General features: G+C 34.1%; 1 protein-coding gene across 3 annotated transcripts in view; it reads right to left on the reverse strand.

Moving 5' to 3' along the window:
• SOX5 (SRY-box 5) overlaps window positions 1–14,857 on the reverse strand; it is a 1,043,232-nt gene that overhangs the window by 427,243 nt on the left and 601,132 nt on the right. The window contains exon 1 of one of the 3 annotated variants that reach the window (XM_025402764.1): window positions 32–197. The exons of the other annotated variants lie outside the window; for them this stretch is intronic. Within the exon in view, the coding sequence (XP_025258549.1) occupies window positions 32–39 (8 nt within the window). The 5' untranslated portion in view covers window positions 40–197. Of the gene's footprint in view, window positions 1–31; window positions 198–14,857 lie in introns of those variants that run through there. 3 annotated transcript variants of the gene reach the window in all.

Genomic DNA, 14,857 nt, shown 5'->3' on the forward strand with positions numbered 1-14,857 from the left:
GGCACATACACACACAGAGAGAGACACTTACACAGACATGCATGCAGAGATGGTGGCTGCCCCGTGCACCGCAGCATCTGGTCAGGGAGTAAGCACACACTCACCAACACGAGATAGTGTGCATTCTTCACACACGCATGCACACACACATACACACACACACACTCAGTCACTCACACACGCTCTCCACTCCTACTGGGAGGGTTCATTCTGCACAAAAGGCTACATTACAGAGCCCGCCCCAATAAGGGAAAGAGAGGAAAAAAAAGCCTTCCATTGTTGAGAGGGCAGGTCAGTTGATTAGATTTTCTGTGGAGAATTCCACGAGGAAATTCCCTTCAAAGCCGAAGTGATTAACTGGGGGCTATTCTGGAAATGGAGCAGACAATGGCTCAATAGTCTGTACAGCCAATGTCCAGGCTGGCACTGAACTCACTTAAAAAAAAAAAAATAAAAGCCAGACTCCCTGTTCTTTTCCACACATTCCTCCCCCCCAGCCCCCTCCACTCCTTCCAACTTCCCCTCCCAATTCCTTTTATTTTGCAGCTGGACAACATTAAGAGCCTTTAAAACCACAAGGGTTGACCCCACGGCAGTTTGATTAGGTCCCACTTTTTTTTCTGGAGACAGGCAGACAGTAAGTTTACTTTTTTAGACATTCACCATGATACATCATACACATATTCTGAAGACAAAAAAAAATCAATTATTAACTCATATTAGTAAATTTATTCTTCATTCAAAGCTTATACGTTTTTGGACAAGTGGATAATAACTTAATATTTAATTCTATCATCAGGAGATATTCTAAAAATACACACACACACACTACAAAATCAATGTGGAATAAGATTTAAGCATGTCACTATGGAGTTAAGACACTAACAAAAACACAGAACTATGACCCACCCTGAAAAAGCTGTTAACAAGGGATGTGGCAAAAATGACTTGATGCTGACATGATTTTCACTTTCAGCAGTTGGGGAAGGGGGGAAGAATATTACTCACTAGTCTTTCTTGTTGTTAATCTCAAATTATGTTTTGTTCCAGCAACAACCTACTCCTACATAGAAAAATGAGAAAATTGTTGCCTTTATGTTAAATATCTATTTTTTCCAGCCCGTAAGGGACCTACGATCTAATATGCTCTAATTGATAATGTATACAAATGATAATGTATACATTATATTTTTCTTCATTTGTTAATGGCGGTTATGAGAATTAGGGTATAGTAGCTGCATAGCTATATACACTTTTAAAAAAAATTTAAAAAATTTGTCTTTATTAGGAAAAATCTTGCTTATCTGATATCAATAGAGGAAAAAAAGTGAAGAAGGAGGATGGGTGAGTTACAGGGAGCCATGGGAGCTGGAGTCAGGAAGAGGAGGAGGCGGGAGGAGAGGACGCAGAGAGAGCACAAGAAGGAAACATAGTGGCAGCATAAAGATAGAAACAAAGATAATGGCCATAAGGCGGGATGCTGAGATCCGTATGGTCCCAGCTGCTGTCTTGCTACAGCTACTACCTCTGGTTGTTTCTCTGAAACTCTCATCTAGAAGGTCAACAGAACAGGTAAGAAAGAGAGTAGGAGTGTTTGAGGCCAACTATAGTATAAAGAAAAGATACTCATATTAGAACCTTCCTTATATTTGATTTCGATTTTATTGGCACTTAATATATGTATACATATGTACATATGCCAAATAAACACAAAGAACATATAAGAGAATTTTAAATGGTTTGAAAGTGAGTTTTTTGACTTTAATATATTCTGCAAACATTACTGTAGCCATTCAAAAACAAATTATTTCTTGCGCAATCATCTATGCCGAAGGAGTTGAAATAGACTAGGAACTAGACAGAAAATTTGCCAAATATAATAATGATCATCCTAATAATGATAATTTGAACTAATGGAACTCTAAGATCATAAGGAATTTTGTTCACATAAATTAGCTCATGGATCTTACACAGTGTAGAAAGGGGTAGGTATGTATTTCCCTAATTTTCCCACTGTTCAACTTGGGCAAACAGAATTTAAAGTCATTCAACTGTTAGTAGCCCCTCTGTTACTTGAAGCCACTTCTATCTATTTCACTTGTGACACCACAATGCAGAATAAACTGATCCTCCAGAATTTATAGTTAGATGAAAATCCCAAGATGGCACTCACATTTTAAGTGACCTGAAAGGCTTTCAGGTAATTGTTATAAAAAATAAAATTTATAAAAGCTGTCATTAAGCTAATACTGTATATGATGGTTTAATTGAATAAATATTTTAAAATGTACCTCTCTAAGCCATAAAAGTTTTGTTTCATTTGAATCCTATATTGAAAATCAGCATTTCTGTTAGACTTTAGAATATCAACAAAAGGAAAGACTGTTCCAAAATGTTTTGGTGAAATTTTACCATGGGTTATTTTATTAAATGATCAAAATGATCCAATCAATACAATGTTCAATATTAAAATACTGTTAATTGAATCATCTTTTAAATTTTGCATTAAACGTTAAAATGTTTAAATATTAAATGTGTTCATGACTAGCACATATATTAAACGTAAATTCTTTTTCAATCATCTGAAAAGCTTAAGATATTCAATTGACTATAAATATTCTTTAAATCAGAACTAATACCCCAATGTGATGTTTGTTAAGGTTTCAAAATATATCTTTGTTGAGAAACACTTTTGCATTTACTTAACATCTATTAAATGCTTACCAATATGTTCAGTGCTGTGGCTTTAACAAAAGAGTTCAAAAAAAGTTATAACAATTCTAATTATATATATGTATATAAAACCAAATTTCCAATCAATTTTTTAGTATCCAAGCCTTCTGAGGCAGATGTAGTGAGAAAAGTTAAAACAAAAATATAAAAGCAAATGAACAAAAAATAGTGCTAAGAACTTAACTGAATAATACATAAAATGGTAAATAAATATGATTGACAAGCACAGATACACAAATAAAATATATTTTCAGAGATGACCAAAGTACAATAGAAACCCCAATAAAAGTTTTACATTGGATAAGTCTTTTTGACACTGCTGCAGCAGTATCATGGAAAATGGAATGAACATGAAAAAGTATGCTTTTGAGCTCATGCTGTTTCCATTGCAGATAGTAAAAGTGGATTCACACAGGCTAAGGAATATAAGATATGCTAGAGAACACTGCTGGAAAATTCTCAAAGAGACTATCAAGAACTGTTAAAATCACAAACAAGTTATTTTCAAATGTAACCCCTTTTCAGGTATAGTTTCCAGCATGCATTCCTACTATTTTTGTCCTCATTTTAAAAGGATATATTTTCATTCCTCTATTTTAGATTAGAATCATTAAATATCTTCTATTTTAACATCTGAAATAAAAATATGTGGTCATAGGTGCAAGTTTCATTTTCCTATTTGATATGTATTCCTACCATCAAGCTAGTTTTCACATCTCATAGAATTTGGAAAACTTATTGTGAGAAATAAAACTCTTACTATTATAATCACAATGAATTCAAAGCATATCAGTGTCAGACAATATTACCATTTTATTGCCTTCAGGTGACACAATGGGCATTAAGAAAACATCTTTTGCCTTTGCTGTTATTTACTTTGTCACAAAAAATTAAAATTAAAAAAGGACACTTCCCCTTTCAAAAAAAAGAAAGAAAGAAAGAAAGAAAGAAAGAAAGAAAGAAAGAAAGAAAGAAAGAAAGAAAGAAAGAAAGAAAGAAAGAAAGAAAGAAAGAAAGAAGCTTCCAACCAATGTACATCTGTGAGTCATTCACCAGATGCCTGGTGAGCTCACTATTGACCTATCACATGTAGCTTAAAACTCTTAGACTAGTGTCTTGTAATATTGGACCTCTTCAAAAAATGTCTTAGGCATTCTACAGCCTATCTTCTTTTTTAAAGATCTAAAATTCAGTTCCCCCTAATACATGTATGCCAAGGAACTCGTACACAATAGCCTACAAATTCAAGGTCTTTCTAACTTCATACTCTTTCTATTGTCAGTTGGTTAGAATACACAGATGAATTGTTCTCAGATTGCATATTTGAAGAAACAGTGTTCTTCAGAAACACCTTCACCTTAGAAACTCTAGCTTCATACTTCTTTCAATGAAATGATGTCATTTCCAGTAACTGCTTTCACTGTATGATCTTATGATTTATCTTGTTATTCAGAATAGCTTGAAATAATTTTAAATAAAAGCTTTTATTTTCTGAGGAATTCCTATCTATATGATACATAATAAAACATATTATCTCATTTAATAGTCAAAACAACTATATGCGATATGTAGACTTATCCCAATTACGAATGAGCAAGTCCCAAAACTAGTAGGTGCAGGGCTGGAGAACATCCAAATTATTGATAGGCCATATTTCCTGCACAGTTTTTAAAGGCAATGAATTTTAGTTCATCTCAAATACCGCATAATGGCAATTAAGTATAGAACATACAGGAAAGTGCTTTACAAGTATGTTTCTACGGTAACTGAATGTCCAAATTTTGGACAAAGTTAGGGTTAGAAATGACTGTCCCATTTTCACAAATAACATAAAAGATAGTTCGTTCACACAATTAAAACAGAGAAGAATAGTATTCTTATCTCATTTGTAGTGATGACAATCACCAGAACTAGTACTATTCTTCATGTAATTTGGCTCTATTTTTAAGAATAATTTCTAAAACAGGTTTCCTTGCCGAATATAGTTACAATTTTTACAATCTCAGGTAAAACCCAGGGGCCAATTTTCTGGTCCCTATGCAACTCTTTTGCAATGGAATTTCTGTCTTATATAAATAATCAATTATTTCAGGCAAAGGTTGTCAATGAGGAAAATAAGACCTACTGAATTTATGCTTTTCAATTTTTTTTTTTTTGCTCTCTACACTATCATTTCTCCTTGGGATACATGGTGATGTCTCATGGTTTGTTCATTTATGAGGATGAAAATGATGTAACTCAATCACCCTTGTGGTAAAAATCAGAAGGTTTCTTTTGAGTAAAAAAAAATTCATATAACCCATAAGAAGAAAAGTCATTCAAATGGGACTATACAAATAAAAGGGCTCTTGGCCACCAAACCTTTGGCATTGTAATTTTTCAACCTCAAAGGTAATTCAGGGAACATACTGCAAGGACATTTTACCTAGAGGTAGCAGCAAAGTGAAAAGTGGCACCATTATTTTGCAACAGTGTAGTTTTGTTAGGTAACATTCTTGTTAGGTAATGTCGATAAAATATTTTAGTAGACATCATTCAGAGAGGTTTTCCCACCACCAAGGTATACATTTCATTTTATTAACTAATCAGAGGAGAAATGAGAGTTAAAACTGATGAAAGTATGAAAATGTTTGAACAATTTCCTTCATTTCTGACTACATTTGTCTGTTCTCCATATTCTCCTTTGCTTGTATACTAAGTGAATGACAAATCTTATTCATAGTGAATGAGAATGTTACCTGTTAACAATGTTCAGTCTACTTGTATCTAGCACAGTATAGTGGAAGAAATTATGGCTAGGCTGAAAGTTAGGAAACCTGTACTCTAAGGCAGGGGTCCCCAACCCCCAAGGCCAGTACTGGTCCATGCCCTGTTATGAACCAGACCACAGAGCAGGAGGTGAGCAGCGGGCTAATCCACCTGAGCTCTGCCTCCTGTCAGATCAAACGCAGCATTAGATTATTATAGGAATGCAAACCTTATTGTGAACTGCGCAGGTGAAGGATCTAGGTTGCACGCTTCTTATGAGAATCTAATGCCTGATGATCTGAGGTGGAACTCTTTAATCTCAATACCATACTCCCACCTCACCTAACCCTTCCCACTCCCATGGAAAAAATTATCTTTCATGAAACTGGTCCCTGGTGCTAAAAAGGTTGGGGACCGCTGCTCTAAGAGAGCCTCAACTACTCCTTCCTTACTAATGGCATGGTTTTGTCTAAGTCTTTTTTTTTAAGGGGAGGGGAACAGAGTCTCACTCTGTCACCCAGGCTGGAGTGCAGTGATGTGATCTCGGCTCACTGCAACCTCCACCTCCTGGGTTCAAGTGATTCTCCTGCCTCAGCCTTCTGAGTAGCTTTGATTATAGGCATGTGCCGCCACACCCAGCTAATTTTTGTCTCCATGTTGGCCAGGCTGATCTCGAACTCCTGACCTCAGGTGATCTGCCCAGCTTGGCCTCCCAAAGTGCTGGGATTACAGGCATAAGCCACCATGCCCAGCCATTGCCTAAGTCTTTAATGTCTCAGAGAACATGATTTCTAGGTCCCTTTCAAGTATAAACTTCTGTTTCTATGATCTCTTCTTTGATATATCAATTTATCATTTCAAAAATAAAATTTCTTGCATTCCTCAGTTAAGTCCTTCTTTAACAATTTAAAGACTATTACTTGTAGTTGACAATTTATTTTGGCCTTTTAAACCATAGCACAATTTTACATTCATACAGCAATATAAGACAGTGAGGAAAATAAACTGTTACTAAAGTTAATTTATATAAGTTAATTTAAGTTAAAATTACCAAGATAACTTAATTGGTTCCCCAAAAATGATGTTTTCAAAACTAATTTTATGACTAAGTTCATCTATTTGTGATTCTGAAAAAATTTTGTACCTGAGATTTTAGTTTCCTAAGTACAATTATATTTATTAGCATTACTTAATTCAGTGAGATAATTAAAATAAGTTTAGTCTCTCACTATAGTAAATACCTCATGTGTGTGATGGAACTGTGATTGGTGTAGGGGGGAATAAATACAAGGGTTTTTGCCTGTATCAAACATTTCAAAATATCAAATGACAAATTCAAACACAAACTAAAAAGTTATGTTAGAAATCTGGACAGGCAAATTGTGTTCAAGAAAACCTAGTTCTTAAAATGCATTTTGTGGACACTCTGAAGAGCTGCTTCCATATAGACAACTTGCTTTTTTCATGTTGTTGTTAACAAAATGACTTACTGCCACAATTTAGAAAATAATTCAGAAAGACTATGGACAGGATGAAAGTATAATATAGACATTACCAAATGAATGTATTCATTCAATTACTCAACAAGCATTTATAGAATCTTAAATTTATACCTATATTTTAAATCATCTATATATTAAAATTTTAATGCATAAACTGCATATTTTCATAAATAAGAAAAAAGATAAGTTAATGTTTGTAATTTTCCCTGATGCCGAAGAACTGTTTGGGAATCAAATGGTATATTACTATTTGAAAAACACCTGTTAATACCTCTAAACAAATCATGGGTCTATAATCAGAAATATTTATTTTCAAATCTTGCATAAAGTCAAAGCATAGACTAGAAAACTGTAAGTATTTGTAAAATATGCTAGTATCCTAAGAACATCTTAAAAAAATAAGAACATATATCTAAGGTCATGAATACTCTTCCTGGTATGGAAAACTAACTTCAGATTTACTCGTTTTTAATAACTGGGCCATTATTCTTAATCTTAGTAAACAAATCAACTTAATAAGCATTGTTCCTATATTGAATGTGTGCCCTGAATTTTATGAGGCACACTGAGAAAAAAGGAAAGAATCAATACACCTAATGGTTTTTTTCTGACCATCTTTTCTGGGCAGAGTACTCTGATAAAAGGTAGAAATGTAAAAACAAACTTTTTTTCATAGAATTATGACCTAGTTCAGTATAAGGACATCCTAGTTTGTTTCATAAACAATTATCAAGTTCTTATAAATAGAAATCAATAATTTTCACACAGATTAGTTAATTTAATTTTTAACAAATCTAAAGGAAAATACAAGGACAAAAATTAACTAGCTTCTGATTTCACAGCTTATAAGGGGAAGAAAAACTATTTGAACCAAAGTCTTTTGATTACAAACCTAGTGTCTATTTCACTAGGAATTGACACTAGGTTTCTACAAGAAAACCTACCTAAAATACAAAATAAAATGATAAAAGTGTTATTTTATAAACAAAATTATATGGAGATTTTTAGTTAAAAAAAAAAAAAGATATCAAACTGAGATGACCAGCTTCTAAACTTTGAGAATTTAGAATTAATTTGTTATACTTAGTAAAATATATATTAAAGAATCAATTGAAAACCCCCAGAAGTCCTATGAGAATTCAGAATTACTGTGGGGAAAAAAGTAATATGTAGAAATCAATATATTTCATATATATGATAACACCTAGTCATTAGAGATAAAGGGAAAAGACCCCATTAGCATTGGTAACATAGACAAAATACCTATGATGAAGTCATTCACATACAAGACCTATTTAAAGAAAGCTTTAATACAATATGAAAAGACATACCAAGTTCCTCAATAGGTAGCATCAATATCATAAAAATATCAATTCTTCCTAATTTAATGTATAAATTTAATGAGTTCAAAATTAAAGTACTATCATATTTAAAGCGCTAAATAAATTCAAAATTTATATACAATTAAATAAGAATAAAAGGAAAAATTTTGAAAAGGAAGAAGAATGAGGGCTTAATTTACTAGAAATTAAAACACAATATATAATCTCAATGATTAAAACAATGTAGTATTGATTGAATTGAAAATACAATGGAATAGAAAAGAACGTAGAGGAAAACCTTAATTACATAGAGAGAATTTATTATATACTATTAGTCAATACTATAGGTGGCATTCAACAAATGCCTTATATGCTCAAATATCCAAACATAAAGAATAAAATCATAAACTATTAGAAGGGAACATGAGTGAACTGAAATATAATTTTAAAGAAGAGAGAGTCTTACTAACAATGTATCAAAATCCACAATCCATGAAACAAAAGATTTATAAATCCAGCTATATAAACACCAAAAACTTCAAAGTGACAGAAGGCATCTATAGAAATAAAAAGACAACAATGACACTATCTAAGGAAAGGGATACTCACTCCATGACCTATAAAGAGCTCTTTGAAATCAATGAGAAAAAGATCAACAAATCAATAGTAAAATAAGCAAGCAATATAAATTGTTCAAAGAAAAGGAACTAGAAAGTGTCCTTAAATAGATGAAAGATGCTCAACATATATGATTGTTCATGCTCTGGCCTGGCCTCCTTATCCAGCTTCATCTCTCCCTACATATCAAAAATTTCATATTCTAGGTACACCAAACTGGTATAGCTTTTGTCTGAAGTGTACATTACTCTTGGCATATCTTCCCCCCTTCCCTTCTCCCAATTTATAAGGCTAACATCTACTCATCCTTAAAGATTTGTTGAGGTATCACCCCCTATTGGAATCTTATCCTAATCCATTACCTGTCACTCTTCTTCTGTAATACCCAGTAGAACATAAATTCCCACCACTTGACGATAAGCTATATAAAAAGAAATGTTTATCTTTTTCATTATTGTATCCTTAAGACGATTTCACAGCATTGTATGTAATACCACTACGCTCTTTACCTGAAGAAAATATCAGAAGACTCCAGGACCCTGTTTGTGTATCCTGGTATTCCTAGGCCATTCTATAATCTGTTCCTCAAGATTAGAATATGCTCTTCCACTTTCAACATTACATCTAAGTTTAAATATTACTTCCTCAAAGAAGAGAGATTAAAATAGAAGAAACAACATGGAGTAAAGTACCAATGTCCATTGACAACAGCGATGTTATTAACAGAAGTTTGGAAATTGGAACATTCTGGTGGAAACAGTGATAAGCTACATTGAATTTTACATAATGGCAGAATATCTAATAGAGGTTTCCAATGTAGAGATGGAAATACTACACTGAAATGTGTAAAAATTTCATTAATGTTTTATTTCATGAGTATAAAAGACTGTGTGAGAAGGTGAATAAAGCACTAAACTAGAAAGGATAAGAAAGGACAAACACGACAAAGAGTTAAACAAACAAACAAAAAAGACCTATTTGAAAAGCCATTAATTTGGACAATTAGATAGTCAGTGGTGATAGAGACTCTTAAAAACCAGAAGAACAGAGTTCATCTCAGGCAAAATGGAACCATAAATTCTATAGCCCTCCCTCACCCCATGTAAACCACACACGCAAATACAGAGACGCGCAAATACAGAGACGCGCATACACACGCATGCAAATGTTTCATTCCTTTCAATAAGAAAACATAGGGTTTCCACATTAAAAATTATATATTAAAAAGGAAAAAATGAAGGCATACTCCAGGAAAAATACACTGATGAAAGAAAAAATGCTGAAATTTTAAAATGTCTAAAATATTTGAGAAAAAATAATGGACTAGCCTCTGCTTTCATAACATAACGGACTTCTTTATTAATTTCATAATGGCAATAATCCTGTCAAATACAACTGCCATTCCATTTTTCCATGTGTCCAGATGCTATTTTTGCAATTAGGCAGGCACTGCTATTTTGATTGCATTTAAAGTGATCAAATATGCAATTGCCCACTGTTGTCCTTTTCTTCTAGTATGAACGATTTGAGTCTTATTTTTGATCTAAAAATATTCCATTTACATCTCTTTGTTGATAGATTTTCCTGTTGCTTTATTTCAAGGTACTGTAGAAATCATTAGTGACATTATGCCAAGGGCTGAACTTCATAAGCAACCCGAACATTTTGATTCACTGAAAAAGAAACCCGCAATTCACTAAAAGAAAATGTAATGATGACCCTGTCCAATTAAAACTGTTAAATTAAATGAATAGAAATTAATGATTTCCCCTTATCATTCTGATATTCTAGAGGCATGACAGGGGAACAATAAATACCACCATATATGTTAAAGATGACCAGCGATTTCTGGTTTAAAGAAAGCAAGCAAATTATTTTATAAGGAGACTGCACTATTTCATAAAAGAATATTTTAATGGATGTATCTAAGTACCAAAAACCCAAATAACCTCTAAATTAAAACATATTTAATTCTTAACCCAATTGGCAAATAGGAATCTATCCTACTAACATGCTGACAAAACACAGGAGAATATAGGAAATGCTGCCTGAGCATTAGACTAGTCAAGAAAACTCAAAAGAGACACCACTTACGTTCTACTACTTCAAAAAGAGTAAATTTATCTCATTTCTATTTCTCTATAATTCCAGTCAAATACATATAATCATGCTTTTCCGTCACATATCTGTAGTTTTTTTTTTTTTTTAATTATAAAAGCAGATGCAGGATTCAGGGGAATGTCCTTGATCCTTGAATCTGGCATTTCCATATAAGAGCAAAATTCAGTATCAGGGAGGACTAGGCAGGTTAATTTAACAATCTGACTTTAGAGAACATTCAGGGATATTATCAACAGAATTACAACAACTGACTAAATCCTGAGTCTAGCATACACTCATGCAGGCACACATGAATGAAGTACAAACAATTGTAAGACTATACATTCTATACAATGGATAGCTTTTGGATTAGAGCTCCTGAGTCTAGCATACATGCATGCAGGTATGCACGAATGAAGAACAAAAAAACTGGAAGGCTATACATTCTATACAATGGATAGTTTTTAGATTAGAGGTATACACTATCTTAAACAGGAATTCTGAAAATAAACCAGGCTGCTAATAAACTAGTTATTAAACTATTTATAACTGGTTAACAAAACACTAAAGCAGTAGTCTTCAAACATTTTGGCCTTGAAACACTTTATCAGAAACCAAACTAAACCAACAAACCAAAAAAAAAAAAAAAAAAAATTACGGAGAATAGAAATATTGCACTAAAAAAATAGGGTTGAATTTGTGTTTGTGTAGAAAAGGTGGAAACAGTGTTCCACCAAACCTCTCTCTCTTCAAAGTATAGTTTGATAGCATCACACCAAAATAATCCTAAATGGCTCCAGGAACAAATTAAGATATACTATGGGGGATAAATATTGAGAAACTTAAAAAAAGTAAAATACTCATAAATATTTATAGTATGTTCCATAAAATGTCTCACTGTAATTATCACGAGTTTGTCGTTTCCCTTATCTATTATTTCTTCACTATCCCAATATACAATATTACTGTAATTCTCACCATGTTTCCCACGAGTCACGTGTATTCCTTAAAAAAGCTGTTTAACATCCCTTTCATTTACTTTGCAACCATTCCTGGGACAGAAAAAAATGCCAGTCATTGAGTATTTTATGTGTGGTTGAAAGATACCTCGTTGTCCCGTTAGCATAGTGGTACCAATATAAGATACCCACAAGTATACAGCATATCCACATCTCCTTCAAGGCCAGCTTTGTAAGGGAGTTAATATAATATCGTCCTAGAGAAGATTGTCAACCATCTACAAGTGTAAAGCCCAGCACAACAATGGATGCTTTTCTGTTTGCCTTGTGCTTTATTACTTCTATTTATATAAGTATATATGAGGTGTTGATAATTCAGGACAATCATTTACCTCAGTGTTTTTCAAGCATCTAAAATCGAGCAATAACGACTTTATTAAATTATTTTAAATATAAATGTGGGTTTGTTCATATAAATACATATATGGGCATCTATTTATACAATTAAAAGTATATTTACATATTTCCATTAATTTATGGCCCACCTTGAGAAATGAGCCTTAGACAGATAACCCATGATATCAAAAAGTTGACAGGCTAGGCTTGCTTTAGCGAATAAATCAACTTGTAGAACCAGCCACTAGGGGAACAGACTTGGGCAAAGGTGACTGCCAGGGCCAGCGCACAGTAGTGCGTGACCAGCTCCCGGCAGCCCCCAGCGAGCACAGCACAAAGGGAACGTGCTGGGTATGCCTGTCAGCACTGATGTTCTCCACATGCCCTAGCAGGACACCATCTACCATGGAGCAGATGGATTATCCCGATGGTGGCCCTGCCTGCCAACTGACCTTCTGGTGGAACCTGTAAAACCTGTCCACATTCATTGTCTGGAACAGGTGGTCAAGGGTATCCGTGGTAGCCTGAAGGCTAAGAATGACCATGTGTCTGGGCACTCCTGGGTGGCCTGTACTACATGTTTGAGGCGAAGGCTTACCTGCCTATCGGTTTGTCCTTTGGTTTTATTGACCACCTCAGGTTCAGAACTGTCTGATCCTGCCTCCTCTGCACCAGCCACCATAGTTAGATGCTGGGGAAGACCTCAGGCACCAAGACCAGAGGTAAAGTACTCCAACCCTGGATAACTTCCTGCACAAATTGCAGAAGGACCATCTGTGCTAGTGCTCACCATCCTCTTGTGATACTTGGACTATGATAACCACAACCACTCCACAAATGTTCAGACCTAAGCAACATTTCATTTTTTGTTGTTTTGTTTTTGTTGTTGTTTGTTTGTTTGTTTTTGAGATGGAGTCTTGCTCTGTCACCCAGGCTGGAGTGCAGTGGCACAATCTTGGCTCACTGCAACCTCTGCCCCCCAGGTTCAAGCAATTTCCCTGCCCCAGGCTCCCTAGTAGCTGGGACTACAGGTGTGCACCACCACACCTGGTTAATTTTTGTATTTTTAATTGAGATGGCATTTTACCATGTTGGCTAGGCTGGTCTCGAACTCCTGACCTCAAGTGATCTCTCCACCTCAGCCTCCCAAAGTGCTGGGATTACGGGCATGAGCCACCATGCCCAGCCATTTCTTTGCATTTTTATAATTGGCTTTGTAGCACCTTGACACTGATTGTTCAGAGCACAGTGATCTTCAGCCATAAAAGTTTCTGTGTTGTCCATCGCTTAATGCAGTTTATTTCATTATTCATCCAAGATTTCAAAGAAGTAGCAAAAATGTCCTTTCATAGGAACATATGCAGTCATTGAAATTGAGGCCTAGGATTATAGGGCAAGATGACTGTGAATCCAACATCTTTTTTTCCAGAACCCCCGCCTCCCCAGATTTCTTCGGAGGGACACTCAATATCCAAAACAAAAGCTGTCTGGGTAAAGGGCCTGTACTGGACTTTTTCTCCTACTGGAATGAGGGGAGAACCAAGTTTGCTTGCACTGGGGCAGAAACTGAAAGGAAATTTTGTTCAGTGATTGTCATCATAAACATCTAAGTATACATTTTATTTTGGGGTGAATATAAATACATTAACATTAAGTTGATTTAAATGAAAGGATTTGGCCAGAAGTGAAATTAAAGAAATGCAATGAAGAAAAATATATTGAACTGCCCAGCACAGGTAAATTTTATTAATTTAATTAGCAAATAGGCCAATTTCTGAACATTGACATTTTATATACCTACCAGCCAGGTATAGATATATATTGATTTACATTTAAAAAATCTCAGAAGTGATATAATGAATAAACACAAACATTTATTATGTTGTGTCTAAGAACCTAGGTTCAAATTCTAGTTCTGACCTATAATGTCTCTTATGATGTTCAGTTGCCTCATTTGTAAATTAGGGATAAGAGTACTTATCTTGCAAAGATAGTATGAACATTTAATATTACAACGGATACAAAAAAGTCTTTGTAAACTGAAATGCAATATGTATTCACAGTTATTACAGCCAATACAATGTTGTTGATAAACTTTAAAAAGTAACACCAGCATATAAAATAAATCACACAAATTCCTATGTAAAATGACCTCTTTCAATAAGACTACTCTTCATACCAGTGATTATATTTTCCTCTTGAGTGAATGATGCCGAAAGAGCAATAAGATGCTTTCTAGCAGCTGTCTGTTTAACCAATAGTCAATTATTTTCAGATTGTTTATGTTGCATGCTCAATGCATAGCATAAGAAAACAAACAAAAACATTAAGCATCTGAAATGAGCTTTTAAAAGTTAAGATTATTTAAGCATTTCATTTATTACACAATATATATGAAGTATAGCATAAGCATACACACACAGTAAGGAAATGAATTTGAAAAGTCGACACTAGGTGGGTCCATAGTAATGAACTGAAC

This window comes from Theropithecus gelada, chromosome 11, assembly GCF_003255815.1.
Source record: "Theropithecus gelada isolate Dixy chromosome 11, Tgel_1.0, whole genome shotgun sequence".
Classification (NCBI taxonomy): Eukaryota; Metazoa; Chordata; class Mammalia; order Primates; family Cercopithecidae; genus Theropithecus; species Theropithecus gelada.